Here is a 26,450-nt window from a genome sequence, read left to right on the forward strand (position 1 = left end):
GCAGTAAGGGCAGGGGCTGTACTGCTGAGCCAACACTGGACAGACACAGGCTCAGAGTGCTGGGCACAGGAGACCCTTGTGCACCATCCCCTGCCTGGTGCAGCCTCAGAACCTTGGAGGAGACAGAGTGGCTGCTTTCATGCTGTAGCAGAGTCTCATGGTGGGAGGCAGCCCTGGGTGGGCTGGACAGACAGCAGGCCATCCCAGACACTGGCCCTGTCCACTCCCAGACAAGGGCCCCAGAGCTTGCCTTCGATCTGCAGAGCTGCCACAATGGCCAGGCCAGGCTCTGGGGGCTGTGTCCATGCCCATCTTCCTCCTGGCCCAAGGCAGAGGGTTTCCCCAGGCCCTGGGACCAGAACAGGGCCCTTGGGCCTCCCACTCCTGGGGGCCTCCAGCCTGCAGGGACAAGAAGGGGGTCAGAAAGCCTTGGGGGAGGCAGCGGCCCCTGCTAAGAGGATGATGGTCATGAGGGTGGGGAGAGCAGACTACCTAGCATTGGCCAGAGGGGGTGAGCTCAGAAGATGCCCCCACCAGGGGCCAGACCAGAGAGATGGTGAGGAAGGCTGTGGAGAGAGAGGCAGAGGAAGGTGTTCTCGACTAAGCAGGGTGACCTGGGCAGGGGCCCTGGGCCAGCCACCCTGAGCTGAGAACAGGCCAGAGGTGTGGGGACAGAGTGCTCTCCATTCAGAACAAAGGTCCTTTCAAAGATAAACACCCCTTCACTGAGAGCAGTTTGACACCAGAGGCTTTAACGGAGATTTGATCAACTACAGATGGCCTTGTTCAGGCTCACCAAGGACTAAATGAAAAATGTAGGAGCAGAAATGACCTGTTTTCTAACTTGGGTGGAAAAGGGGTACTCTGAAATAAAGGACACCTCGAAGCCCTGAGGGTGTCCGCCCCATCAACTGTGGATGAACACTTAGAAAAGTGACCTGGGGGAGGCATTGGGGCAACCAAGATTGGTGTGGAGTCCGTCATGCAAGATGGACAATCCTTGGAACTGGGTGCGGCCCAGCATCCAGGAGAAGGGCAGCTGCATAGACGGATGGCCACAGTCAATGGCCGGTCTAAGGGAACCGTACTGCCCGTGCCCCTTGGTTTCCACGGAGGGGAGTGGGTTCTCCATAGGCCCCTCTGGTCTCTCCACCCCCGCATATGCTGGAGTCACAGGTGTGTGTGTGCCACAGGGGGTGCCCTGAAGGAAGACAGAAGCCTGGGCCATCCAGTTAACAGAGTGGGGAATTGGCTTCCCATTGGCGGCACAGCCCTGGCCACAAGCCTCTGGACTCCATCTCTCTGTCCCTGAGCCTCTTTTTTTCCATCAATTCTAAGCTCAGCAGAGGGGGAGGGAGGAGTGTCATCTGTTATGCCCCTACCCACTGCAGATAAGTGCTCATGATATATAACATCAAGGAGAAAACCTACAAAACTGCGCACAAACAGCCCAACTGTCCACCAACAGATGAATGCATAGACAAAGTATGGAATATTATGCAGCTATAAAAAGAAATGGACCCTGACACATGCTACGATGTGGATGAACCTGGAAAACATGAGGTTAAACAAAAGCCAATCACAAAGGCCACGTATTACATGACTCCATTTATATGAAACATCCAAAATAGGCAAACCCATAGAAACAGAAAGCAGGTTAGTGGTTGCCAGGGGCTAGGGGGAGGGGGAATGGGGAGTGCCTGCTAATGAGTACAGGGCTTCCTTTTGGGGTAATGAGAATGTCTGCAAATAGAGGCGATGGTTGCACAACACTGTGAATGTAACTAATGCCACTGAATTGTACACTTTAAATATGGTTAAAATGGTAAATTTTATAATATACATATTTTATCTCAATAAATGATTTTTTTTTAAACCACACACACAGTCTCCCTGTTTCTGTGAAAATAGAAAATGTATATATAAAGGCCAAAAGATGAAAAAAAAAAAAAAAAGGCCACCCCGGAGCATTGATCAGATGGAAACGCAAGGAGTGACATCTTTCTGTCAATGGTTGATGGTGTCAATTAACCATACAGGGAGGTGCGGCAAAGGTGGGACCCTGCAGGGCAGGACGAGTGGGGCGTTGGGCTGGGCTGTGGGCTCCGGGCCTGTGACCAGGGAGAAAGTGCCTGCAGGAGTGGCAGGTGACCTTCCTGAGAGATGCATCTGCTGTGGTTGCCAAGCCCACGTTGGCCCTGAACTGCACCAATACCTGCTCCTGCTCCTTTTTCTCCTGTGCTCAGCTTGTCTTGCCCTTCATGCCTGATGGGCAGGTCAGTCCTCCTGGCTGGTGTTTGGATCACTGTCAAGGCTGATCCCATTCTCCTGCCAACCCCAGAGCCTATAGCACTTCAGGCAGACAACTCCCCGGGGATCCTAGTCCCCAAAATCTCACAAATCCCCACTCCAGCCCCTGCTGGCCGGTGACAGTTTTGTGTGTGACCCGCCGCCTGACGTTACCCTGCAGCTGAGGTGGTTTCTGTTCCCATGACCTGGCACCAGCCGCATTCAGAGAGTATCTCACCTCACCTTACCCCCTTTTACAAGGAGGCCACTAAGGAAGGGCTGGGAGCAACACACATGGCCATTGCCAGCAACGATGCCACTGTGGTCACTGTGATTGAGTCCAGGACAGGAGCCCAAAGGTCCCACACCTGCACCCTCATGGGTCACACCTGGCCAGGTCTGCCTGCCAGGCAGCACTCATTTCTGGGGGAAGCCAAGCCTCTCAGTCACTCCAACCCATTTCCCCTGCATGGACAGCCCAGCCAGCACACCCAACACAAACCACATTTCTGCTGGACTCCAGGAATCCAGGGTCAGGCACAAAACCAAGAGAAAAGCAGTGCCAGCTGGAGGCCAGGTGGAGGATAGCCAAGGTGGGGGCTCAGCAAATTATCTGGGGCTCATTCAGCCAGGTGAGGGCCTGCCCAGGTATGGGCCCGGCCAAGAGTTGGGGGGCTTGGCCAAGTAGGGGTTCAGTCAGGGCTCAGCAGCTCACAGGCCTCACCAGGTGCCCTCTACACCCCACCCCACCTCAGGTCTGACCCTGGTGTCTTAAGGGAGTCCTGTTGCTCCCAGCCAAGAGACACAGCAGGGGCACCATCTTGCCATGACTTCCTGTAGGCTTCTGGCCCCAGGAATGTTTCTGAGGGTTCTGGAGCTGGGCAGAGCTGATGCCTGGAGAAGGTGAAGCCGGGCAGGGCCAGGAAGCAGGAACAAAGATTCAAGGTCTTGGGGCAGTCCCTGCCTGCCACTGGGCATAGGAGACCTGGGCAGAAGTGGGGGATCAGCCCAATGTGGGGGCCTCAGGGACATGAGCAGGAGGGACCTCTTTGAGCCAGAGCATCCTCCTCAGCAAAGGATGGGTCTTGGCCCAGCCCCGCTGGCCTCTGAGACCTGCGGGACTCCTGGAAGGGGAAGTGTGGCTCTGCCACCCAGGCCTCTGGTCAAGTGCCTCAGATGCCAGCAGAGAGGGTCTTGCCAGGACTGCCGCCCCAGGGAAAGTGGTAGAGCTTGGAGCAGCCATGTGCCCCAGGGGTCTCCCACCCCAGCAGCTTCAGGCTACTTCCCTTCTCTCAGGTACACCTGCTCTCCTGCCACTCTGACCCCTACCTGGCTGACTCCCATCTCTATGCCTTTGTCCTTGTTGTTCCCCCTTCCCAGTCCAGGTGGCCTCTGTCCTGCAGGCCTCTGCAGGTGTGTGGGGGGCTGTCACTGCCCAGTCTTTGGCTATCAGTTCTCCTTCTCTCTGACTCCCTTGGTTTTGCCCCCCTAAACCTGTACATCCCAGGGTGCCCCCAGGCCCTCCCTGAGAGCTGGCTGCAGAGGGACAGCCTGCAGGGAGGCGAGGAGGGACCTTGCCTCCAGGTGGACCTGTGCCCACCTGTGCTCCTTCCCATGCTTACCCTCCCTCACTGTCCCTCTAAGTCTCTCTCGGCTGCCTAGGAGCCTGTGGCCACCACAGCCAAACTCTGGGCATGTGATGACTTACACGGGGTCCCCCCGGCCCCTTTGTTGTTGTGGAATCTGTCGGGGCAAACAAAAGTACACTGGATTAGCCACAGTGGATTAAAAGATTTGCCTTTTGGAGTTCACCTAATAATCTAACAATTACATCGACGGAGGCTTTGAACTCCAGAAAACGCTTGCTGGACCATCTGGCAGGACAGCAGTGAGGTTGACCGTGAGCAGCTACCCTTGTCCCCGTGCCCAGGCACATCCTGGCAGAACTTGGGGAAGGTTCTGGACGCTGGGAGAAGGTGGAGGCCCAGATGGTAGGACCAGGCCCGGGCAGGACCGCCTTGCAGAGAGCCCTTAGAACAGACACCAGCTGTGGGTGTGTGACCCTGGCATCCCTGTCCCTCTGCTCAGCCCTGCCAGACTCGTCTACACATGTCACACACAGCAGCAAGGAGGAAAGTAACACGGAGGGTGGACACAGTAGGCAGGGATGTGCCAGGCACCACGACCCATGGCACACTCCCACACACGACGTGCACACACACACAAATGTGCCCCGTCTTTGATCTCCAGCAGGGTCCATTTACAAGTTCTACGGTGCCCCTCCACTCCCAGCAGGGCTGGCCTCTGAGGTTCAGAGTAGGTTTGGTGCTTCCAATCCATCTTGGACGGGCTGCTCCCTGACACAGGTGGACGGTTTTGTTTTTCTTTTTTGCCTGTCTTTTTTTTTTTTTCCTCTCGAAAAACCACTCTTTAAACCAAAATGAGTCTACAATGGCTTGTCGCCTTATCCAGGACTGGTGGCCAGAAGAGGGCCAGGTGCTGGTTGGGGGTCTTTGATGCCTTCTCCTTGTGAAATTTGACATGAAACGGCTATGAGGACAACTTTGGGGGCCATGGCGCGATGAGATTCGTGCCGCTGGGTTTGTCTCTCTTCCCACAATCCTTCCTGGGGACACTCAGGGCAAGGGTCCAGGGTGGAGGTGCAGGTGGGGTGGGTGCAGAGGGCTGGGTGGCCAAGGGCAGGGCCGTGGCCACAAGAACAATGGGTGGTGGGGGCACTTTCACCTGTCGGCCCACCCACCTGTCCATCCGTCTATCTGTCCATCTGCCTGCTGCCACCTTACCTCACCTGCCTGACTTCACATGCCCGCTCACGCCCAGTCCTCTCGCTGTCCTCCATGATGGGCCCGGCCGGTGGGAGGGGCACTCACAGCCAATCCAGGAAGCAGGCTGGCTCGTGGCCACTGCGTGGCTGAAGGAAGAAGTGTGACTCCAGGTTGCAGCTCTGGCTTCCACACGGATTGGCTGAGGCAGGGACCAGAAGACACGCCTCAGAACCCTATGGTAGCCATGACAACCAGCCCTTTTAGACAACGCCACCCCCGAGCCACTCTTGACTATTGAGGGAGCAGGTGGCACTGCTGGTGGGTCCAGGCCAGGGTCCCCTCAGAGAGGCAAGTGGCGTGGTTTGGAGGTGGTGGCCCCCACACCAGCTACTGAATGTGTGTGCACATTTCTGTCCATGGCTCATATGGGGGTCCCTGGCCCTCCTGGGAGGCCAGTCCATGCCCTGCCTGAATACCCAGGGTAGAGGAGGAAAAGCAGCCTCCAACTCCTCTGCACCCCCTGCTGAGAGAAGGACTTCAGGTCAGGCTTGCCCCAGGGGCTGAGGCCAGGCCCAGGCTGGAGTAAGGTAGTGGGAGGAAGGGCAAGGAGAACACCCCAGGTGGACAGAACCAAGCACTGGACCCACCTCAGACCTCAAAAGACCCCTCTGCCGTGTCCCCACTAGCCATCACCTATGACAGACATGCTTACACTCCCCCTTGAGACTCCTCTGAGTCTCTGGTATGGCCCTGCCCCCAACCTCAACTTCTCACCCTGGCAGGCCTCAGTGCCCTGTGATGACCAGCTGCATCCCATGACTGTAGCCCTGCTCCTTTCTGTCGTGCACTGTGAACCACCTGCAGCCACGAGACATGGGCTTCTCAGCAAGGCGTGGAGTCTTCACTCCCTGGACAGTGATGTGGGACGTGGAGCATCCCTGGAGCCCTCCATCTGTCCAAGTGCCCTTCAGCACCCCTTGGCCTAGGCTCCCATAAAGGCTGTGTCCCACTTCTTGGCTGGGCCCAGCCACACCTGCCAGCTGCAGGGCTGTGAGGGAGCAGGTGTAAGCCACAGCACGGAGCAGGTCAGGGGGCAAGGGAGCAGATGCTGAGAAGCCCACCACAGAGGAGGCATGGATGCAGGCCCACAGGGTCACACTTTCCGGCTCAGACGGGGTAGGGGAGCTAGCTTTGAGCCATAGGACACAACTGCTTAACTGGCCCTTAATGCTCAGCTCTAGACCTCTTCACGCAACCCTGGGCCACCTTGTCACAGGCCACAGCAGGGCCAGACAGCTGAGTTCCCAGCCTTGAGGAGCCAACCAGCTGTGTTGAAGTCACCAGGAGGCAGGCCTTGTCCAGGGTCAGGGTGTGGGCTAAGGGTAGGCCCAGGTCAGCTTGGCATGGCTGGAGAGCCTGGTACTGCAGACCCATTCCAGGGTATTGGGAGGAGAGGCAGCATGTGGGGCTGACACCAGCCACGTGCTCTCTGGACCTGGCTGCAGCTTGGGATGGCTGGCCCGTGTTGGAAGAGTCGAGGGAGTCCAGGCCTGGGGATGTCACCCAACTAAGCCCACCTCTGGAGCTTCCAGGTCTGCACTATGGGCAGGCAGTAGTGGAGACTGACCACAGTTGCAGCAATGATGGTGGACATGAAGGTGGAGACCACCAGGTGGCCGGGCAGGTGCAGGGTGGTATGTGCATGGGGCTCCCTGGGCTCCCAGCTCCCTGATGGGGCCCCAGGCAAGGGTGAAGTTGCCTGATGATGAAACAGGACCCTCTTCTATCTCTCCTTCCACCACTTTGCCACTACTGCCCACTTGAGCAGGGCCGGGGAGGCAGGTAGGGGTCAAAGTTAGGGGTCAGGGCAGAGACCTGGACTGGGCACCACAAGCCAGCTTCTCAAACAGCTTTCCCTGCAGTGTAGCCATACAAACCCCTCCTCATGGCCTCAGTTGTCCCTTCTGCCAGACAGGGTGATGGGGAAGGTCTTTCTACCCTCTCTGGGACTCTGGGACACAGCAGGACCTTGGATCATCGTGGTATCATCAGGTGCGTTGGTACTGAGGGCCCTACTCCCCCCTCTCTGGGGACCCCTGCTAGCACTGTTGCCTCTGGACAGCTGAAGCACGGTTCACCTTTGTCCACAGCACAGTCACCATCCCTTTGAGGCTGAGCGTTGTCATGAAAACACACATGGCTCAGCCAATGGCTGGGACACAGGGAGGATAGTGGTTGGGAGGGAGTGCTGGGCTCCCAAGGCCCCAGCTAGTGCAAAGACAAGGACACGGCTGTGGCCCGCTTGCTCAGGGCAGGTAGCCTCTGCAGGTTTGACCTTGGCCAGTACAAATGCCTCCCCAGGGACCTGAGAGACTGCAGGGCCTTAGCGAGGGGCACTAGGTGGTCCAGGGGCTGGGGGGCCTTGGAGTTCTGGGAAACAGGGGGGCTTGAAGATCCAGGAGGTGGGAGGCCAGAAGCCTTCAAAAAGGCAGAAAGGCAGCAGCAAAGAGACTGAGAGGTGGTGGGAACAAATGTAGGGAGAGTAGGGTGGCTTAGTCGGCCAGGCCTGGGCAAGGTAGGGGCGCATGTGGAGGGCAGGTGCACAGGCAGCAGCATTTCCCCAACCAGCTCCCATGGCTCTCTTCCTGGTTCCTTGTATGAGTGGGTGTTTCTGAGTGTATGTCTGAACATGTATTTGTGTACTTCTGAGTGTGTGTGCACGTGTCCAGGGGGTGTGTAAGCATGTTGAATGTGTATGTGCATGTCTGAGCATGTGTCTGCACGTATGTGTGCGTGTCTGAGTGTAGGTATATTTGAATGTGTATATGCATGTCCCACTGGGTTTTTTGGTATACGCATGTCTGAGCATGTCCATGCCCCGCAACCCACCAACACACATATACCTACCTCCCGTAGGGTGGAACAGCAGGAACACCAGCCCACCAGGAACCTGTCCCTGAACCTGGGTTGATTTTGTGGGGGGAGCTGAGTCTATGATTCACTGAGTCAAGGACTTTTGTGAGAGTTTGATGATAATCCTACTAGAAAAGTGATCATGGTTCCAGGGATTCAAGGGCTGACCACCGGGGTGGCAATCTCCATGGCTATCTTGGAGCATCCTCACAGAAGCCCCACCAGGAGGGTGGAGAAAGCTCAGGTTACTGGTGAGGGGCCATGGTGTACATGCATGACCTGCTGAACCACACGGAGCCCCTCCCCTGGGCAACACCAGCGGCCAGCCCACAGTCCAAGACGACCCCCAGGCCCAGGGCGCAGAATTGGAGCTCCAAGAGTCAGTGCAAGGCAAGACTTGGAAACTGCAGCCCGGCTTGCTGTTGCTGACAAAGACCCAGGCCTAGGTCTGCTGCCATGAGCCCCATGGCAACACCCTAGCCCCCTAAGACCCCAAGAAACTAACACAGGGACCAGCTCTGCCTAGGGCCTTGGCTGAGTGGTAAAAGGCAGGAGCAAGCAGATGGTGACTGAGAACCCAAGGGTGAAGAGCGGCAGCCCAAAGGCAGGAAGGGGTCAGGGCTACCCACAGGACCCATGGTGCAGAGGCCAAGAGGGTAGGCCCATCCAGGAAACCCCAGCCCAGCTGGAGCTGAGGGTTTGGGGGCCATGTTGATACCAGACCCCCGAGCCAGGGCAGGGGTGGGATGGCCACAGTCTGCTTGCAGCAAAACAAAATTAAGAGCACCAAAGTCACCATCCTCAGGATTGCCCCATTCCTGTCCATCACGAAGAGGTCCCTGGGTGGGCTACTGCTTCTTTTGACCACCCAGACATCACATGGGACATTAACACTGAGCCAGCCACACAAAATAGGACACGTGATTGTTCCAGGAAGGGTTTGCTGATGATGACAGAGATTATGATGTTGGACCTCAAAGTGACACCTTTGCTTTTTAACACTTTGAAGAGGTCTTTTGCAGCAGATTTGCCCAATGCAACATGTAGTTTGAGGACTAAGGTGTGCCTGACCTAAAGAAAAAAAAAAAGCCATGCTATTTTCAACCACCTCATATGCATGTGAAAGCTGGACAATGAATAAGGAAGATCCAAGAAGAATTGATGCCTTTGAATTATAGCATTGGTGAAGAATATTGAATGTTCCATGGACTGCCAGAAGAATGAACAAATCTGTCTTGGAGGAAGTACAGCCAGAACGCTCCTTAGGAGCAAGGATGGTGAGGCTTCATCTCACATACTTTGGACATGTTATCAGGAGGTACCAGTCCCTGGAGGAGGACATCATGCTTGGTAAAGTAGAGGGTCAGTGAAAGAGAGGAAGACCCTTAACAAGATGGATTGACACAGTGACAGCAACAATGGACTCAAGCATAGCAACGATTATGAGGATGGCACAGGATGGGCAGTGTTTTGTTCTGTTGTACATAGGGTTGCTATGAGTTGGAACGGACTCAACATCACCGAACAACACCAACATGATGTTGGGGGTCTCTGGCCCCTCGCCGGTTTGCTGATGTTAAAAGAGATTATATTGTTGATGGTCTCTCAATACCTCCCCCCCCACCCAATTTTACTATTCAGAGTTTACCTTCCTCGTTTTACTATATAAAAGGCTCACCTCTCCCACAGAATGTTGGAGCACTTAGTAGATTCCTCTCTGCTGTGTTTCCCCAATTCGAGAATTGTATTACCCTCAATAAAACTCTTTGCTTTTTACTTTTAACGAAAAAAAAAAAAAAAAAAAAAAACTAAGGGCTTTTCACAGAGCAGGGCAATTGCATGAGCCACTTGCGTGTGGGGAAAGCCCCAACCGCAGAGTGGCAGGACACAGAGCCCAAGATGCCCAGAGTGGTCAGGGACAGGTCAGTGGCTTGGGCTCAGGGGGCAGGGGCTCCTACTACCGTGGGCAAGGCTTTGCCAGTGACACGACCCCACACAGCAGAGGGTGGGGCATTTTAGAGGGTCCTGGGGGAAAGGGCAGCTTTGGGGGTACATTTCCCCTAAGGCCTCAATGGGACCTCAGTGCTCACAACTGCCAAGCAAGGGTTGGGGCACTCCCCAAATCTTAGGGCAAGAAGGACCTCAGGGTATCTAATGTCTCACCCAACACCCCCTCCTTACCTGCCATCTGGCCTGGGGTAAGGTCACAGATCCAGGTAGGCCCCACCCTGGCATAACCTTCTGTGGGGATCACAGAAATTCCTGACTCCACAATCACATCACACCTGTGCCACTAGCAGGACCTCCTTGGCTCCAGATGGAGCTCCTGGGGCCAGGCTCCAGTGGGGCGTACTCGGCTCCCAAGGGCAAGCTGCTGATGACTCAACCCACTCACTCCCAGAGCTGGGAGAATGTTCCGGAACGTTCAGGCAACAATGTGCCATGGGGAACAGCACCTTCAACCACCCAGGCCCTCTTCCAGAGGAAGGTGAAACACACCAAACCAGTCTTGGTCCTGCAGTGGAGCCTGGGATGGGCTGGGGTTTCCCCGAAGGGCAGGTCCCACTGTGGAGGGGCAGTTGGAGTGGACTGTGCCCCTGCCCTGTCCATCCATTCCCGCCCCTCAGCCAGGCAAAGGACTAGCCCACAGAGTCCCTATCTGCTCCGTTCAGACTTTATTGTTCTTGCTCCACAAGCACAGGTGCGCGCCCTGGGGTATGGCGGACCCACGGCAGGGCCTCCGATACTGAAGAGAGGGGCTGGGCCTCACCAGGGACGGGAGGAACCAAGAGGCAGTGAGAAGGCCCAGTGCTTGGGCTCCCAAGATTCTGCAATAAGAGACTCCTCGGCCCCCAGAGACCACCCCACCTGAAGCGACACTGCAAATGCAATGCACAGGCCAGCATCGCTCACTGCCCACGGTGGCTCTGCCGTCCCCCAGGCTCTCCACAGTGCCCCATCATTTCCCGATGGCCTTCTTCTGCAACACTATAGACTCAGACAGTGCCTGCTGCTGAAGCTGCTCCACCAGCTTGGCCATGTAGACCTTGAACAGAGGGACTGGATCCTGTGAGGGGAGGGGATCATGTGAGGGCAGGCCTCAGGGCCCTGGAACTCTGGCCCTCTCAGGGACCTCAGGTAGCACCCAGAGGCCTTGCTGTGCCTGTCCTGGCCCAGGACTGAGAAGAATCTCAAATGCTCAGTGCTCCTTTGGGGGCCTAGAGCAGCCCAGGCTAGGAGGTGGAAGTCCATCTGCACTGGCTGAGCCCCAAGGGGACCCCAGGAACAGAGCCCTGCGCATGAGACAAGACCTTCTTGGGGATGCAAGAGTCACATCCCTGGCCCCGCATGCCCCTCAGGGAAGACTCGGGGGGGTCGTGGCGGGGGCGTGGTTGTTAACGCAACAAAAGCCCTGGCACTGAGAATTCAGCTCCCCCACCAAGAATCTCTCTGTTCGTGAGCCCTGCGAAGCCAGCTAGTCAAGGCTGGAGAGGGGGAGCACACCAGCAGCACCCAGGCTGGTGGTCCCCGCAGTCCCCTTCCATGATCACACCTTCTCCTCCAGGAGCCTCTGCTTCTCCACAGCTTCATCGAGTGTCAGACCAACCCATTCTGCCTCGGTCTCAGGGACTGTGAACTCCTGGGCAGCAGAGAGAGGAGGGTGCAGTGAGGATCTGTCCACTGCCCGCAGGGACTGCAAGGGGCCAGAGAAGATGGGCAAAGCCTCACCTTGTACCTTTCATAGATGGCCGCCCTCCGCTCTGGGTCATCTGGGTGCAGCTGTGGGTCCGACCTGGCAAGGCGCAGCAGCATTCCGCGCTTCAGGTCCATCCCGAATTTGGAGCACAGGTCCTCCTTTGGGGTCTGGGGGAGGCTGGGGATGGGGCCAGGCACAACTGCAGGGCCCCTGCCTCCCACCACTGCTCCCAGAGCAGAGGCTCCCCCAGTGACCCACCAACCATCCCAGCGTGCCCCGGTGAGCGTGCTGCACTGACACCCCCAGCCTTGACTCCCCATGCCCCCAGCCTGCCTTGAGGATGTAGAAGTCAAACCCATAGGCCTTGTCGATGAGATCTAACGTCCTCATGGTCACAGTCACAGAGAACTTCTTGTCCAGGATCTCACTGTATAGCTCACGCTGGAACAGCTGCGGCTTCCAGACCTTCTTCACTCTCTTAGAGCGCTGAGGGTTGGCAGAGACCCCTGAGTGCAGCTGCCCCTCCCAAAGGTCCGAGCGAGCAGGGCCTCTGCTCAGCCCCTCACCCTTCCTTCCCCACTGCCTTGGGTGAGCCAGACGTCCTGGCCCCTAGCCTGGTGCAGCCCGACCCCACCTTGGACCCGGCTGCCTCTTAAGTGGGTTTCCCTCAGTCTGCTGTTGCCCCAGGTAGCTGGTGTGGCAAAGGGAGATACCCACCCAAGAGACTCCACAGCCCCTCCAGGGTCCCACCAAGGGCAGGATGGTGTGGCTCTGTCCTTTGCAAGCTGCCTGACCCCAGGGCAGTCACTCAGTTAAGCCTGGAGAGGAGGAAGCAGCCCAGCTTCTTGTGTGTTGTGAGGACTGAGAAAGCTATGGCGAGTCAAGATGGCAGGGGGCCTCCTTCCTTACACTCCCTGCCAGCCACCTCAGGGTCTCTGCAGTGCTGCCCTCTGCCTGGCTCACTTTCCTGTGATCATCCTTTCTGTATCAGGGTACCATCTGCCAGATCTGTGACTTCACTTGCAAGTGTCCTTACAGCAGAGCTTGTGTGTCCACACCAGGGCCAGTCACTGTTCCCCTTGCTCTGAGGCTTTCTCTGGAACCCAGCACAGAAAGAAGGCGACAGAGGCCTGGCAGCCCCCTGAAGTCTGCCTGCGCCCATTACAGCTCACCCACCTTATGGCTACTGACATATCTGTGGCCCATGATCCAGCCCTCGCCTCCCCACAGCCCCAGCTGGGACTCGGGGGGATGGTAAAGGGGAATGGGCACGTCCTCCACGCGCTCCCGCTGCCCGTTCTTGGGGTTGATCTTGAACTTGGCCCCATGGGGCCTGTAGTGGACGGGAGTGGGGGTGGGCGCTTCTTCCAGGGAGCGCAAGTAGTGCTGGGGCAGGCGCGAGTAGATGCCTTCACGCATCCGGAGCTGCTTCCAGAGGTGGACGGGAAACTTGTGCAAGGGCATCGCGGCGAGGCTGGCGGGACCGAAGGCTGCCGTCACCGGCAGCCTGCCCTGGACCCGGCCGGACCGGTCCTCGCCGCCGACACCATCTTCACCCTCGACCCCTTCCTCACCCCCATCCCATCCTCACTCCCAACCCTAACTCCAACCTTCGGCCTGGACTCCGATGCCCACCCGAACCTGGCCCCCGGCCCCGACCCTCGGGCCCTACCTCTGCGTGCCAAACCGACCCCTATGTCCAGCCACAGACCCCAACAGCTGCTCGCGCTCGCACACCACCCTGTGCGCCGCCGGAACCGGAAGCCGCGCACGGCAGCCCGCCACTGACTGGCGGCAGAGCCTATCCATCTATCCCTCGTCCCGCCCCTTCCTCCTCTTTAGGGACCAGGGAAAACACCCTGCGGAGACAGCGTCTGCCCAAGGCACCGTCAGCAAAGTGAGGCGTCGCGTTTTCCGCGAACGGCGGCGCAGACAGGCGGATCAAGGACTTCCGGCCGAGCTTATTTGTCCTTCCCTCGTTCAGCAGACAACGTCAGACCTCGTTTGACTTGGAAATCATTGCAGAATATATAAAATTCACCAGTCATTGCAAAATAAAAGCTACATAAAAATGTCTTAATTCAGAAAAAATTCTATCCCCAATATACACCAATTCTATACACCAATATACAGGGTTCCCTTTTAGAAGCCTGGAAGATGCTTCAATAGCCAAGTGTGCGGTAACTGGGGTTGAGGGAGGCCGGGAGACACACCCTGGACAGAAGGAGTATCCCCAGGGGTAGGCTGTGTTCTCCACCGGACACTGCCTGGCCTACCTAGGCTTGGCAACCAACCTCTGGAGGGTTGCCCCCTACACTGTGGCCTCAGGGAAGGGCTGGGCAGTGTCCCCAACCAACAGCCCCTTTCCCCTGCTTCCCAGGACAGAGCATCAAAAAAGGCCTGGGGACCAGGAAGCCCTTCTCCAAGCATGGCCCAGTGCAAGGGACAGCCACTGTTTGGGCTCCCAGGCCCTACAACCGGATACTCCCCAGGGAGCCAGGTTTGCCCTGTGGGACTACGCCCCCTGGGCAGCACACATCACCCTCCCAGGGCTCCCCTCTGGGCCCACATGGGAGAGTTACCCCATAGTGGGCTGGCCCTGCATCCCCTGTGCCCATCAGCTTCGGTAACCATGGCACCTCTACCCATGGTGATGGCAGCAGAGGGGTGCCCACCAGGGCTGCTGGCACTCAGGTGTAACCCACTCCGCCCATGAGAAGTGGGGCTCTGGCCTCCCTGCCCCAAGATCAGAGCACACCCTCACAGGGACAGGGCAATGGGAAGACTTTCTCCATGTCTCCAATCAAACTACCCTCCCAAGAGGCCTGGACAGCCTATACTTGGTCCTGCCAGCTTCAGCCCTAGCTGCCACTGACCTGTCAGATGGCAGGGGGACTGAGTTGACAGTGCCCAGGGAGCCCCACTGTGCTGGGAGGGTGATGGCCCTCTCTCGAGGACAGAGCCAGGAGGCTGCTCAGGGCACTTTTATTCGTTTGTAAATCAGTCTGGACAGGGTCTCTCTCCCTGTCCTGCCCACCCACCCGCCTGCCATCACGTCACAGCGTACAGCTCCTCTCGGTCATTCCTGCAGATCTGGTAATGGCAAGGGAGCCTCTGCACACAGGCCCAGGGCTCCGTGTGTTCTTCGCATGGCGGCAGCAGGAAGGCCACACTCCCGGCCACCAGCACATGCCAGAGGCTGTGGGTGTAGTAGTAGTTGTCACTGGTCATCATGAAGGTGTAGATGGCCACGGCCACAGTGGCCATGGAGATGCCAGGCAGCAGGTAGAAGGCCCAGCGCTGCCATGAGGTGGGGTAGCAGTGGCATCGGCGCCCACAGCGGTACACCTAGGACAAACGGGTGTGGTGGGGTTGGGGTGGGCACGGCAGTGGGGGCAGCGGGCACAGGAGCCCACCTGGGTCCAGGAATTGGAATAATGAGGGTGGCCTGGGAGGGGGACCCAGGGCGTGGAGGCCGCTGGTCCTGGGGTTCAGGCCTCAGGCCCAAAGAGTCCTGGTATGGCCACAGCCAGCACTTGGCAGGGCAGAGGACTTGGGCCCAGGCAGGGAGCTGGCGATCACAGCAAGGGGCCACATTCTCTCCTCTTGGAATGGGTGTCTGCTGGAAGCTCTTAGCTGGGCTGGGCTTTGTCCATTGGTGGGAGGGTGCAATAGGAAGGCCTGTCTGCCCTGGCTCCTTACCCACATGGAAACCATGACCACAAGGGCAAAGAGGCAGGGCCCCATCATGTTCCAGGCACCCCTGCGGTCCAGCTGCAGCGACATGGCGATGACCAGTGTGCCCAAGAGAAACAGGACCTGTGTACAGAGATTGGCCATAGGTCACAGGAGTTGGTGGGAGCAGGGTGCCTGGGCACGCTGGTGATACTGCTAGCTTCCACCATTGCCCCTTATCGCTGCTTTGCTGGCCAGGAGGGAAGCCGCTCCCGCCTCCAGCTCCCATACTGCTGGGCCCCAGTGTCCCCACTGACCTGTCTGCAGGTAAATAGGTATGCTTGAAGCACCAAGATTTGTGAGCCAGGCAGGGTGCCTTGGGGGGAACTGGAAGGTGGTACTCCCCAATTTCATCCACCCACTGTAGCACACACAGAACAGCTACAGCTGGTGCCCCCATCCCCCAGGCTCTGTATCCCTGGGCTTCCAGGGACTCCAAGCAGGGAGGCCTCAGTCTCCAGCTGTTCCCTGGGGAGAATTGTGCCCCCCCAAAAAATATGTGTTATAAATCCTAAACCCCTATACATGTTGATGTAATCCCATTTGGAATAGGACTTCCTTTGTTACATTAATGAGACCTATCAGTATAGGGCATGTTTTAAACCAATCACATTTGAGACATAAAAAGAACAGATTAGGCACAAAGAAAGAAGCACAAATGAGAAGATACATGCCACGTGAAGACTGCCAAGGAACGCCAGAGAAACTAAGACAGCATTGGGAACAGAGAGTGGGATGCTGCTCTAACAGACACCTAAAATGTGATTGGTTAATGGGTAGAATCTGGAGGAATTTTGATGTGCTTCACAGTAAGGCCCTAGGTTGCCTTGAAGAGCCTGTTGATAGAATTATGGACATTAAGGATGATTCTGATGAGGGCTCAAAAAGAATTGTGAGTTGTGATGAGAGCTTCTATTGTCACAAACAGAATGTTGCTAGAAATGTGGACGTTAAAATGTACTTCTGATGAGACTTTAAAAAGACATGATGAACATGTAAATCGGACATTGGAGGGAAGGTGATGCTTTTTTGCAGTGTCAAAGAACTTATCTAAATTATGCTCAAATGTTGGTGGAAAGCAGAATTTGTAAGTGATAAACTTGGATATTTGGGAGAAAATTTCTAAGCAAGCTCTTAAAGGAGCTGCGTGGTTTCTCCTTGCTGCTTACAGTAAAATTTGAGAGGAAAGAGATGTACTTAAAGCTAACTATTAAAGATAAAACTCAAACATAAAAATTTGGAAAGCTGTGTTGTACAAACTAAGGACATGTGTTCCAGAAATCTCACCAAGGACATGGGGACTCAATCTTTTGTTCAAGAGATTAAGCCTGTGGCTGATGCATCTATTCAACCACCCATGTAAAAATCCCATCAGCTTAGTCTGAAACGGACAGAGACTGTACAAAATGAAGGGAGCTGGCTGCCTCCTGTAATTCTACAGGCCAGAAACAGGCCAGTGGACTGACTTGGTTCCAAGCATCTGTTGTTCTCCAAGAAAAGGAAGGCACCATCCCAGAAACAGTTCAATGTCAGTAGAACTGCTAGAGGAACCATAGTGGGCAGGGCTGCTTCTATTTTATAGGACTAAACAGCTGCCTTTGTTTCAAAGTTTGGCAAAACCACCAGCTAGGCTTCAGAGTCAGATCTCTACCTACTCGGTTTCAGAGTATGGGGATGCCTTTCAGGAGGGCCAAAAGGATGAGGCCTTGCCCAAAGCTGGGAGGGCAGGGCAGCCTTGCCAAAGGGGCAAGAGAACGGAGTTTACCAGAGTCAACAGTCTGGGTTGCCACTCAGACAGATATACTAAGAGGATGGGGCCACTCGAAGCTGAGGGAGCAGAGTTGCTGTCGCAGTGGGCCCGGAGGGCAGGGCTCATGCCCAGGGCCTAGAGGCCTCCAACCAGATGGTCCCAGAGAAAAGGATTATTTTCAAACCTTCGGACAGAAGGAAATTTTTTCTACTGGGTTTTGGACTTGCTTGGTGCATGTTACCCTTTCTTTCCCTCCAGTTTCTCCCATTTGTAATGAAAATGTTTACCCTGTGCCTGTTTCACCATTGTACTTTGCAAGCAGATAACTTGTATTCTGGATTTTACAGGTCCAGAAGTGGAAAGGAATTTTGCCCCAGAACGGAATATGCCCAGAGTCTCAACCATACTTGATTAGATGATTCAGAAGATGAGATCTGGGACTTGGAGTTAAGACTTTTGAGATATGATAGGGTGAGTGTGTTCTGTATGTGGGGAGGACATGAATTTTGGGGGGAAAACGGATAGAATGTTATAGACTTAACTGTGTCCCTCAAAAATATGTGTTGTACAAAATAATAAATGTTGGTGAGATTGTGGCGAGACTGGAACACTTATACACTGCTGGTGGGAATGTAAAATGCTACAACCACTTTGGAAACTGATTTGGCGCTTCCTTAAAAAGCTAGAAATAGAACTACGATATAAGCCAGCAATTCCACTCCTTGGAATATATCCTAGAGAAATAAGTGCCTTCACAAGAACACATATATGCACACCCATGTTCATTGCAGCACTGTTTATAATAGCAAAAAGTTGGAAGCAACCAAGGTGCCCATCAACAGATAACGGGATAAATAATGGTATGTTCACATAATGGAATACTACGCAACGATTGAGAACAATGATGAATCCGTGAAGCATAACATGGAGGAATCTGGAAGGCATTATGCTGAGTGAAATTAGTCAGTTGCAAAAGGACAAATATTGTATGAGACCACTATTACAAGAACTCAAAAAAAAGATTAAACACAGAAGAAAATATTCTTTGATGGTTACGAGGGTAGGGAGGGAGGGAGAGGGGCATTTACTAATTAAATAGTAGACAAGACCTATTTTGGGTGAAGGGAAAGACAACACATAATACAGAAGAGGTCAGAACAACTGGACTAAACCAAAACCAAAGAAGTTTCCTGAATACAATTGAACACTTCGAAGGCCAGGGAAGCAGGGACCGGGGTTTGGGGACCATGGTTTCAGGGGACATCTAGGTCAATTGGGATAACAAAATGTATTAAGAAAACGCTCTGCATCCCACTTTGGCAAGTGGCATCTGGCATCTTAAATGCTAGCAAGCGGCCATCTAAGATGCATCAATTGGCCTCAACCCACATGGAGCAAAGAAGAATGAAGAACACCAAAGACATAAGGTAAAGATGAGCCCAAGAGATACAAAGGGCCACATAAGGCAGAGACTACATCAGACTGAGACCAGAAGAACTAGATGGTGCCTGGCTAGCACCGATGACTGCCCTGACAGGAAACACAACAGAGAATCCCTGATGGATCAGGAGAACAGTGGGATGCAGACCTCAAATCCTTGTAAAAAGACCAGACTTAATGGTCTGACTGAGACTAGAGGGACCCTGGAGTTCACAGTCCCCAGATCCTTTGTTAGCCCTATGCTGGAACCATTCCCGAAGCCAACTCATCAGATAAGGACTGGACTAGACTCTAAGACAGAAAATAATATCGGTGAGGAGTGAGCTTCTTGGCTCAAGTAGACACATGAGACTATGCGGGCAACTTTTGTCTGGAGGCGAGATGAGAAGGCAGCGGGGGACAGGTTGAATGGACACAGGGAATATAGGGTGGAGAGGAGTGTGCTGTCTCATTAGGGGGACAGCAGCTCAGAGTACATAGCAAGGTGTATGTAAGTTTTTGTATGAGAGACTGACTTGATTTGTAAACTTGCACTTAAAGCACGATAAATAAAAAGAAAAAAAAATGTGTTGCAAATCCTAAAGCCCTACATATATGGATGTAATCCCATTTGGAAATAGGATTTTCTTTCTTATGTTAATGAGACGTATCAGTGTAGGGTGTGTCTTAACTCAATCACCTTTGAGCTATATAAAGAGCTGATGAGTCACATATCTCATCACACACAGGCCTCTGGCCATAGCCAGCAGTTCTCCCCTTTCTGCAAGTTTATGGCCCCAGACACTCAGCCCAGTGCACCCTGGGATTCTTCCAAGCCGGGGATTTCCTGAGGCACCCCTCGGAGCAGGCCCTGGGTGGCAGTTCCTGGTTCTCAGAGCTGAGGGAGTGGTGCTGAGGACAGTAGCTTCTGGGCACCAGGGCGGGTGTCCCCATTGGCCAGTCCCAGCCACAGCAGAAAAGCCACAAAGACTCCTACACCAGGGACTAGGAGTGTGGTCAGAGGCTCTTGGGGGAACTCTGGCCTTGGGTAGAGGGCCAGGCCCCAGGAGAGGTGTGCTGGGCACCTGGCTAGCCCTGCCCACCACCTTCCTTCCTAGCATCCGCTGAACAGCTGGCCCTGCTCCTATAAGGGTGCTGGGAAGACATGGTTTTCTAAGGGCACACAGGATGCTCTCCCTTCACTTGCTCCCTCAATCCTGTCTCTGCTCCCCTGGATCCCAGATATTGGAAGGGGCACTCACATATTTCAGGACAGGTTTTAGTCGCGCCATGCACAGGATGGTGACCCAGATGGACACCACAGAGCCCAGGAAATCGCAGTACTGCAGCGTGTCATAGTTGAGGATGCACAGCACAGCTTCCCCCGGCTGGTCGCAGGCATGGTAGAACTGGTGGGGACAGTGAGTGCCTGGCCCTGCTGCCCGCCCACCTGTACACCCGCCCCAGGGTCCCTGCGGGGCCTACCGTGGAGAAGAACATGGTGTAGGTGTAGGCAAAGGCCTCCACCAGGAAGGCACGTTGGACAGAGACGGTAATGGGGGCCAAGAATACCAGGTTACTGAGGGTGAGCAACAGTGCAGCCACTGTCTGCTGCGTCACTGTCTGGGCCGTGCTGTTGTCCGTGCAGCTCCAGCCGCGCCACCCTGTGGACACAGAGCAGTACGGTGAGGCTCAGCCCCCACCCAGGCCCCTGCAGGGAAGGCCAGGAGGCAGGCTGCTCTCCTCCTGGGGTGCCACACTGTGCCTGTGCCAGTGGCCGTGAGCAGAGGTGGGGGGCTGGGAGGACGCCTACCCCCCCATGCCTTCAGCTAGCCCTTACCAGCTTTGCAGCTGCAGCCTGCATACAGGTAGCCGTGTCTGCGGAGCAGAAGGCACTGGCCGTAGGGTCCACAGTCGTTCACACAGGGCACCAGGTACAGGGTCATCTCTACATGTACCTTGTCCTGCTCACACTCCCTGTGGGGGGACACACAGGAAGGCAGGCGGCTACCTGTCAGTGTTCCTGCAGACCCATGGACCCCCGAACCCAGAAAAAAGCCCCACGCCCATCCCTGGTCTGACAGTCTGGAGCCGTAAGCTCTGCCTCCCCTCTCCCCACGAGGCCCAGGAATCCCTCCAGGGCTCCATGCTGGTCCTGGGGCTGCTTCAGGAATGACCAAAGGGCAGGCAGGTGGCCAGCCCCAGTGACGTGGCAGTACTCCCCCCCAGGCCCCAGGTTCACTCACTTGGGGTTCTTGGGACACATGAGCTGCAGGGATAGGTACCAGTTTTCTGTCTCTGGGAAGGGGACTATGAGGTTGGCCTGCCGGGATGTGGCGCTCAGGGTCAGCGGGTGGCCCTGGAAGAAGGCTGGGGGAGGAAGGCCTGGTCGGCGGAGCAGGCCAGAGTACTCGGCCTGGAACCACTTGCCGCCCACCAGCCCACACACCTGTGGTACAGTTGTGCGAAGTATTAAAGCTGAGGAAAGGGGAGGCGGCATTCACGCAGGCCACCACCAAAGTGCTGTTCTTGACCATGGTCTGGAGGAAGGTGGTCAGAGTTGGCCCAGGCCCAGAGCGACCCAGAAAGGCAGCGCTGACGTCCACCTGAGGCCACTAGTGTCTGCCTGGGATACCTGCCTGGAGCCTGCCTCTCAGATTTCAGCCCACCCCACTGCCCCAACTCCTCAGGTGTAGCCCGTCCCTCCAGCAGACCCCCATCTGGCCCAACACCTGGCTGGTGTCACCTGGTTGCCAGAACCCTGTCTCTGTGGATAAAATCAGCTTGAGGCAACATTACCCCAGCCAGAGCCCCTGTGGGCCCAAGTCATCCACAGACCAGCCCTGGGGAGTAGGGGTACCTTGTTAGCCCGCAGTGAGATGGTGAGGGAGCCTCCGCTGTCCATGCCCGTGTTAAGGTACAGCTGCAGCACAGAGGGCACGTCGGGCCACACAACCACAGAGACCCTGTCCAGAGGCCGGAAGCGCACAGACACCACATCCATGTCTTCCCGCAGCACAGGGTAGCTCATGAGGCAGCAGGAGTCACTTGCTCCGCCACTATGGTTGGGGTCCTGGGGGCCATTGGAGACATTATGGCTCTGGTTGGGGCTGCCCTGTAGGTGGTGCTGGGTGCTCACAGTCCACGGCCTGCAGGCTGCCAGAGGACAGGGTCAGCTAAAGATGCAGCCAGGGAGAACCACCCCTGCCTGCCCGCCACCCATGCAGCCCACCTGTGAGGGTGGCCACGGCATTGAAGGCCACCATGACGTGGGGCCCCACCAGGCTCTCAGCTGTCACCTGCAGCCACCGGTCCCAGGGTGGGGAGTGCAGCAGCAGGCGGCAGGGCAAGGGGTGGCCAGTGCAGCTGAGCACCCTCCGGAAATCACTAGGCAAGGTGACCGAGCCCACGGCCAGGCGCACAGGGCAGGCCTGGCTCCCGTTGGAAGCACAGTCCTGCAGCTCAAGCAGCAGCTCTTGTGTGAACTCAGGGATGAAGACCCTGCAGGAGGATGGGTGGCTCTGGAGCTCCCCCCAGGGGGTGGAGGGTAAACAGGCAGGGCGATGTCAGGGGCCAGACGTCTGCCCACTCTCACTCCCAGAGAGATTACTGGCCAAGGCGGTGCCACCCTCTCCCCCATCTGCAAGGGTTCAAACATCCCCACACCTGCCTCCCCAGCCCCTGGCTCACTTGAGGTAGCTGGAGCGTGAAAGAAAGAGGGTCTGTGGTAGGGGCATGTCAGGCTCCAGCACAGAGATTTCAGCTGCCCGCAGGACCAGCATGTCTGGCTGGAAGATGTAGGCACAGGAGGGGACGAAGCCCTGGACAGAGAGTCAGGTTGAGAGGCAGGAGGGCTGGTTGCCCATTCGGCAGCCAGAGCAGGGGAAATGGTCCCTCACCTTCACCTGGATCTTCTCGGGAGAGGGGGGCAGGTGGGCAGCCACAAACCAGTCCCCAGATGCTGGATGGGAGACGTTGACAGAGGCGTTGCTCTGTAGCATCGCACTCAGCAGCATTCGCACTTGGAAGGAGGGTGGCACTGAGGTGTTGTCAGGGAAGCTGGTGTTCAGGGGATTGATGACTGGAGGAGCGCCATAGCGGAAGTGTCTAGGGTGGGACAGCAAGGTGTCAGGGTGCAACCTGGCCAGCTTGGGGTGTGGGCTGGCTGTTGGGGCACAGGCAGGGCAGAGAGGTGCATACACAGTGATCTCCACATCTGAGCACAAGGGGCCACTGCCCCGGGACACTTGCAGCAGCCAGCGCAGCAGGACAGTGGCTGGAGGCACCCGGAAGCGGAAGAGCCTGGCGCTGCCGTACCAGCTGTAGAAGGAGAGCTGCTGCGGGGTCTGTGAGAAGAGCTCAGACACGAGCCACACATCTGCAGGGACATGTGCTGCATCAGCCCGAAGGCGAAGATGACGTTGGCAAGATCTCTGCAGCCCTCTGGCCCCTGGCACTGTCTCTGGCTGGCAGAAGCCCAAGATGTTAAGTGTCCCCTCAAGCCCCCCATCCCTGCGCAAAGTCTGCAGATCCAAAAGCAATGCTCCACCTGGGGAGCAGCGTACCTTGTTGGCCCACATGGCCCCCTTCACAGCCTCAGACTCAGAACATCTCAGCTCTCTCTGCCTCTTGCTCCAGGTGCTCATCTCCCTCTCCCTTCATCTCATACCCATGTCACAACTTCCAGAACAACCACCTGCAGCCCTCCCAGCACCCACCCCTTAAAAGCAGGGGTAACCTCAGAGACCCTGGCTCCCAGTCCGCCCCAAGCCCTGCTCCCTCCCTGCATGCCAGCCCCTGGCTCATGTTAAAGAATGTGGCATGGTCATGGTGAGTCCTGTCCCTCCTTTCATCTGCCCTGGGCAATGGGCTCCAGGAACTCCCCCCCCAGAACAGGCACTTCCTGGGCACTCTCTGTACTCGGTGGGGGTGGGGTGGGGTGGGGGGAGGCGGTAGCCAGTCAGGCCTAGGATCTGGCTCTATGCCTCATGCCCAAGTGACCTTGGGCCGTGCCCTCCCCTCTCTGGGCCACCTGAGGTGAACGGCACCTCCCTCCAGCGCGCCTCCCTTCAAGGCTAAAGAGCTTAGGGCAGAAGCAGGAAGAAGTACTGTGGACGCAGCAGGGTGCGACGGCTCTCCTTTAAGCTGGGTGCCCCCGGCCCATGGCTGCCAGGTAGCCTCCTTCTGTCCACAGGGGAGCTGCAGGCTCAGGACCCTCCAGGGGAGCACGTGAGGGAGCCAGACGACAGCCAGTTCTCTTGCCAGCCTCATGACCACTCCCTCCCCCCAGTGGAGGAACTGGAGAAAAGACAACAACAGCCAGTGCCAGCTCAAGGAGCCCACCAGGGGGGCCGCCAAAGCCACAGGCCCTGCCCACCAGGGTCCCACACATCAGGCCGGGCACCTGGGCACTCCTGAGGCCACTGCTGCCCCCGTGATGACATGATGGCACAGCTAGAACCTAAAGTGCTGTGGTTGGGGCAGACCTCCTCCACCCTAGACCCCAGGACCTCTGGGGGGCTGAAACTTGGCTGCCTTCCATCCCCCAGGTGGAGGGGACAGGAGCTTCAGGAACAAGGCCTCAGGCCACTTCAGCTTGGAATACTGTGGCCTCCTAGCCTGACCAGCCTCAGAGTATACCTGGTGCTCAGCTGAGAGCTCTAGCTGGTACACCAGAGATGGGCTCCAGGACTCCTAAGCCTAGCCCCCATTCCCAGTGTATAACATGGCCTCCCCTGGCTTTCCAGCCGAGATGCCCACAGTTATCTTGGTGAGCATGCCAAGTAGTTACTGAATGTGGAGGTCACAACTCTGACCCCAGGGAAGATGAGGGGGACCATCCTGCCCCACCTACACTGGCCTCCAAGGACACAGGTTGAGGGCTGGAGGGAGCAAGGAAGAAAGTCTTAAGCCGTTCCTGGGATGCAGAGTGAGGGGAGCCCCAAACCAGGGCAGTCTGCTGGGAAAACCTCCCAACCACAGACCCCAAAAACATGGCACCTGGGCAGGCAGAGGCGGAAGGGGCTGAGGGGCTCAGTCCTCTGGGAAACCTTTCATTTCAAGCTGTACCAAGCTCAGCACCAGAAGACACAACCTCAGAAGAAACAGGAGCTCAAAGGAGCAAGATTTCAGAGAAGGCAGGGGAGGAGCCAGGACCCAGAAAGTTGGGGCCCTAAGCAGAGAGGCCCTGGCCATGTTGTATGCTGGGAATAGGGGCTGGGCTTGGTGGGCTTGGGAGTCCTCTAGCAGGTTTCTTACCTCTGGTGTACCTGCTGGAACTCTCAGACTGGCCTCCCTGGAGCTGCCTCTGCCCCCACCGGCTCCCATCTGGGTCCATCCAGCCTTGGGGCAGGAGGCAGGTACTCATCATCCCATAGGTCCAGGGAGATCCTGCCCCATGCAGAACTCTGAGGGAATGGCACCCCCCTCCAGCCACCTCCTTGGGCCTCAGTGTGGGTGAACTCACTCGGGGACAGAAATGCCAGGCACCCAACAAGTTCCCAACCTACTCTCCGGACCTACCCTGGCCCACGGTGTTCCTTGGACAGGGCCGCCCAGAGTCCAGCAGGGCCTCCAGAGAAAGTAACTAGGGTCGCAGTCGCCCTGAGTCCGGGATGGACCTGAGCTCTTCACTCTTTAGCTCCTGCTCTGGGGTCTAACTGAGCAACTTTCTCCCATCTCCGCCCCACTCCCGGGCCAGGTGGGCTCTGGAAGCCGACTGCCTGGTTCCTTCCCGAGCGGGTCTCCAGCTGAGTCCCAAGCTGAGTCCTCTGGTCCCCTGCACCTCGGTGCCGGGCGCCTACCCCCAGGAGGAGGGCGGGAGGGCATGTTCGGAGCGGTTCGTCGGCCCAGCCGGGCTCTGGGGACTCAGGGTGCTCGCTGAGCGTCCTTTCCACCGCGACCGCTTGGACGCGGGGTGCCCCAGCCAGGGTGGGAAGCTCGGCCCTGCGCAGCGCCGGCGAGCGCACAGGTACCTCCAGGTGAGTCACAATCCCGGCCCCACCCCGCCCGCGCCTCTGAGATGGCGCTCCCCGCCTGCCCCGTAGCTCACCGCTCCTCCGGCTGTCGCCCGCGCCGGCGGGCGGGGGCCGAGCGAGCAGGAGCAGCAGCAGCAGGAACGGCCCCGCTACTGCGGCCGCCGCGCCCCCGGCCCCGGTGCCAGCCCGGCCCATGGTTCCGTGCTCCGCCGGGGCTACCTGGACAGCGTTCCCGGCCGCCCGCCCCCGCCGCCGCCCGGGCAGCCGCTGCCGCCACGGCGGCTACAGCCACCGCCTCCGCCGCCGCCTCGGGCTCTGCTCCGGGCTCCCATGGTCCCGGCGGGTCCCGCCGCGAGCGCCCCGGGTACTTCCGCCTGCGAAGCCCCGCCCCACAGGCAGCCCGGTCCGAGGCGGGCGAGGGGCAGGGGGGAGGCAGGCGGGGAGGCCGGGGACATGGGGGGCCGGCGGAGAGCGCGCGCAGAGGTGGGGGTGCGCCGGGCGGGAGGGTAGCGTGTAGGGAAGCGGGTCAGAGGGTGGCGCGGGTAGAGGGCGGACAATGACCCGGCGCGCGGTTTGGGTAGCAGGGAGGGATGGGAAGGAGGGTCACGCAGTGCGCGCGAAGGAGGTAGAACAGAGGGGGCCGCTTGGGACGTGGGACTGAGGGGGGTATGGAGCGGGAATTGGAACGCACTGGAGATGCGAGAGGAGAAGCACCCCAAACGCTTCCTTCGGGCGCTGCGAGTCCACCGGGCAGAAGGGTCTGTGAGTTCGCGTGCACCCCGGCATAAGGACGGCGGAGTAGGATGTGGCGGTCTCGTGGAGGCCCGTGGAGGAACGGCAGCCTCTACCCGGGACCCGACGGAGTTGCCCCCACCCTTCAGCGG

The 26,450-nt window shown here is 57.2% G+C and overlaps 2 protein-coding genes across 3 annotated transcripts; both read right to left on the minus strand.

Annotated features, from left to right (window-relative positions):
• Positions 1-10,640: 10,640 nt before the first annotated feature.
• MRPL28 (mitochondrial ribosomal protein L28) lies at positions 10,641-13,468 on the minus strand. The gene is made up of 6 exons (XM_049904700.1): positions 13,358-13,468; positions 12,862-13,159; positions 12,019-12,171; positions 11,718-11,852; positions 11,542-11,628; positions 10,641-11,055 (listed from the first exon to the last, which is right to left on the minus strand). The coding sequence occupies exons 2-6, from the start codon at positions 13,147-13,149 to the stop codon at positions 10,948-10,950; spliced, it is 771 nt and encodes a 256-aa protein (XP_049760657.1). The 5' UTR covers positions 13,150-13,159; positions 13,358-13,468; the 3' UTR covers positions 10,641-10,947.
• Positions 13,469-13,514: 46 nt separating this feature from the next.
• PGAP6 (post-GPI attachment to proteins 6) lies at positions 13,515-25,887 on the minus strand. Of its 2 annotated transcripts, XM_049904683.1 has the most exons (13): positions 25,641-25,887; positions 22,790-22,967; positions 22,489-22,696; positions 22,280-22,410; positions 21,822-22,090; positions 21,450-21,745; positions 21,039-21,129; positions 20,836-20,959; positions 20,430-20,566; positions 20,075-20,253; positions 19,852-19,998; positions 15,388-15,504; positions 13,515-15,033 (listed from the first exon to the last, which is right to left on the minus strand). In XM_049904683.1, the coding sequence occupies exons 1-13, from the start codon at positions 25,759-25,761 to the stop codon at positions 14,737-14,739; spliced, it is 2,295 nt and encodes a 764-aa protein (XP_049760640.1). In that variant the 5' UTR covers positions 25,762-25,887; the 3' UTR covers positions 13,515-14,736. The 2 variants fall into 2 exon arrangements, with proteins under 2 accessions (XP_049760640.1, XP_049760639.1); XM_049904682.1 differs by lacking the exon at positions 25,641-25,887 and having other exon boundaries at positions 22,790-23,326.
• Positions 25,888-26,450: the final 563 nt, after the last annotated feature.

Source organism: Elephas maximus, chromosome 12 (assembly GCF_024166365.1).
Source record: "Elephas maximus indicus isolate mEleMax1 chromosome 12, mEleMax1 primary haplotype, whole genome shotgun sequence".
Lineage (NCBI taxonomy): Eukaryota > Metazoa > Chordata > Mammalia > Proboscidea > Elephantidae > Elephas > Elephas maximus.

What these genes read in the sequence shown, in the direction of transcription:
- PGAP6 (XM_049904682.1), bottom strand. Translation starts at nt 23,235, where the DNA reads ATGAGCACCTGGAGCAAGAGGCAGAGAGAGCTGAGATGTTCTGAGTCT. An exon ending in TCACGCTCCAGCTACCTCAA is followed by an intron (nt 22,091 to 22,279) that starts GTGAGCCAGGGG and finishes ATCCTCCTGCAG; the next exon opens with GGTCTTCATCCCTGAGTTCA. An exon ending in AGGCTGCAGCTGCAAAGCTG is followed by an intron (nt 20,254 to 20,429) that starts GTAAGGGCTAGC and finishes CTGTGTCCACAG; the next exon opens with GGTGGCGCGGCTGGAGCTGC.
- MRPL28 (XM_049904700.1), bottom strand. Translation starts at nt 13,149, where the DNA reads ATGCCCTTGCACAAGTTTCCCGTCCACCTCTGGAAGCAGCTCCGGATG. An exon ending in TTGACTTCTACATCCTCAAG is followed by an intron (nt 11,853 to 12,018) that starts GCAGGCTGGGGG and finishes AGCCTCCCCCAG; the next exon opens with ACCCCAAAGGAGGACCTGTG. An exon ending in CCATCTATGAAAGGTACAAG is followed by an intron (nt 11,629 to 11,717) that starts GTGAGGCTTTGC and finishes TCTGCTGCCCAG; the next exon opens with GAGTTCACAGTCCCTGAGAC.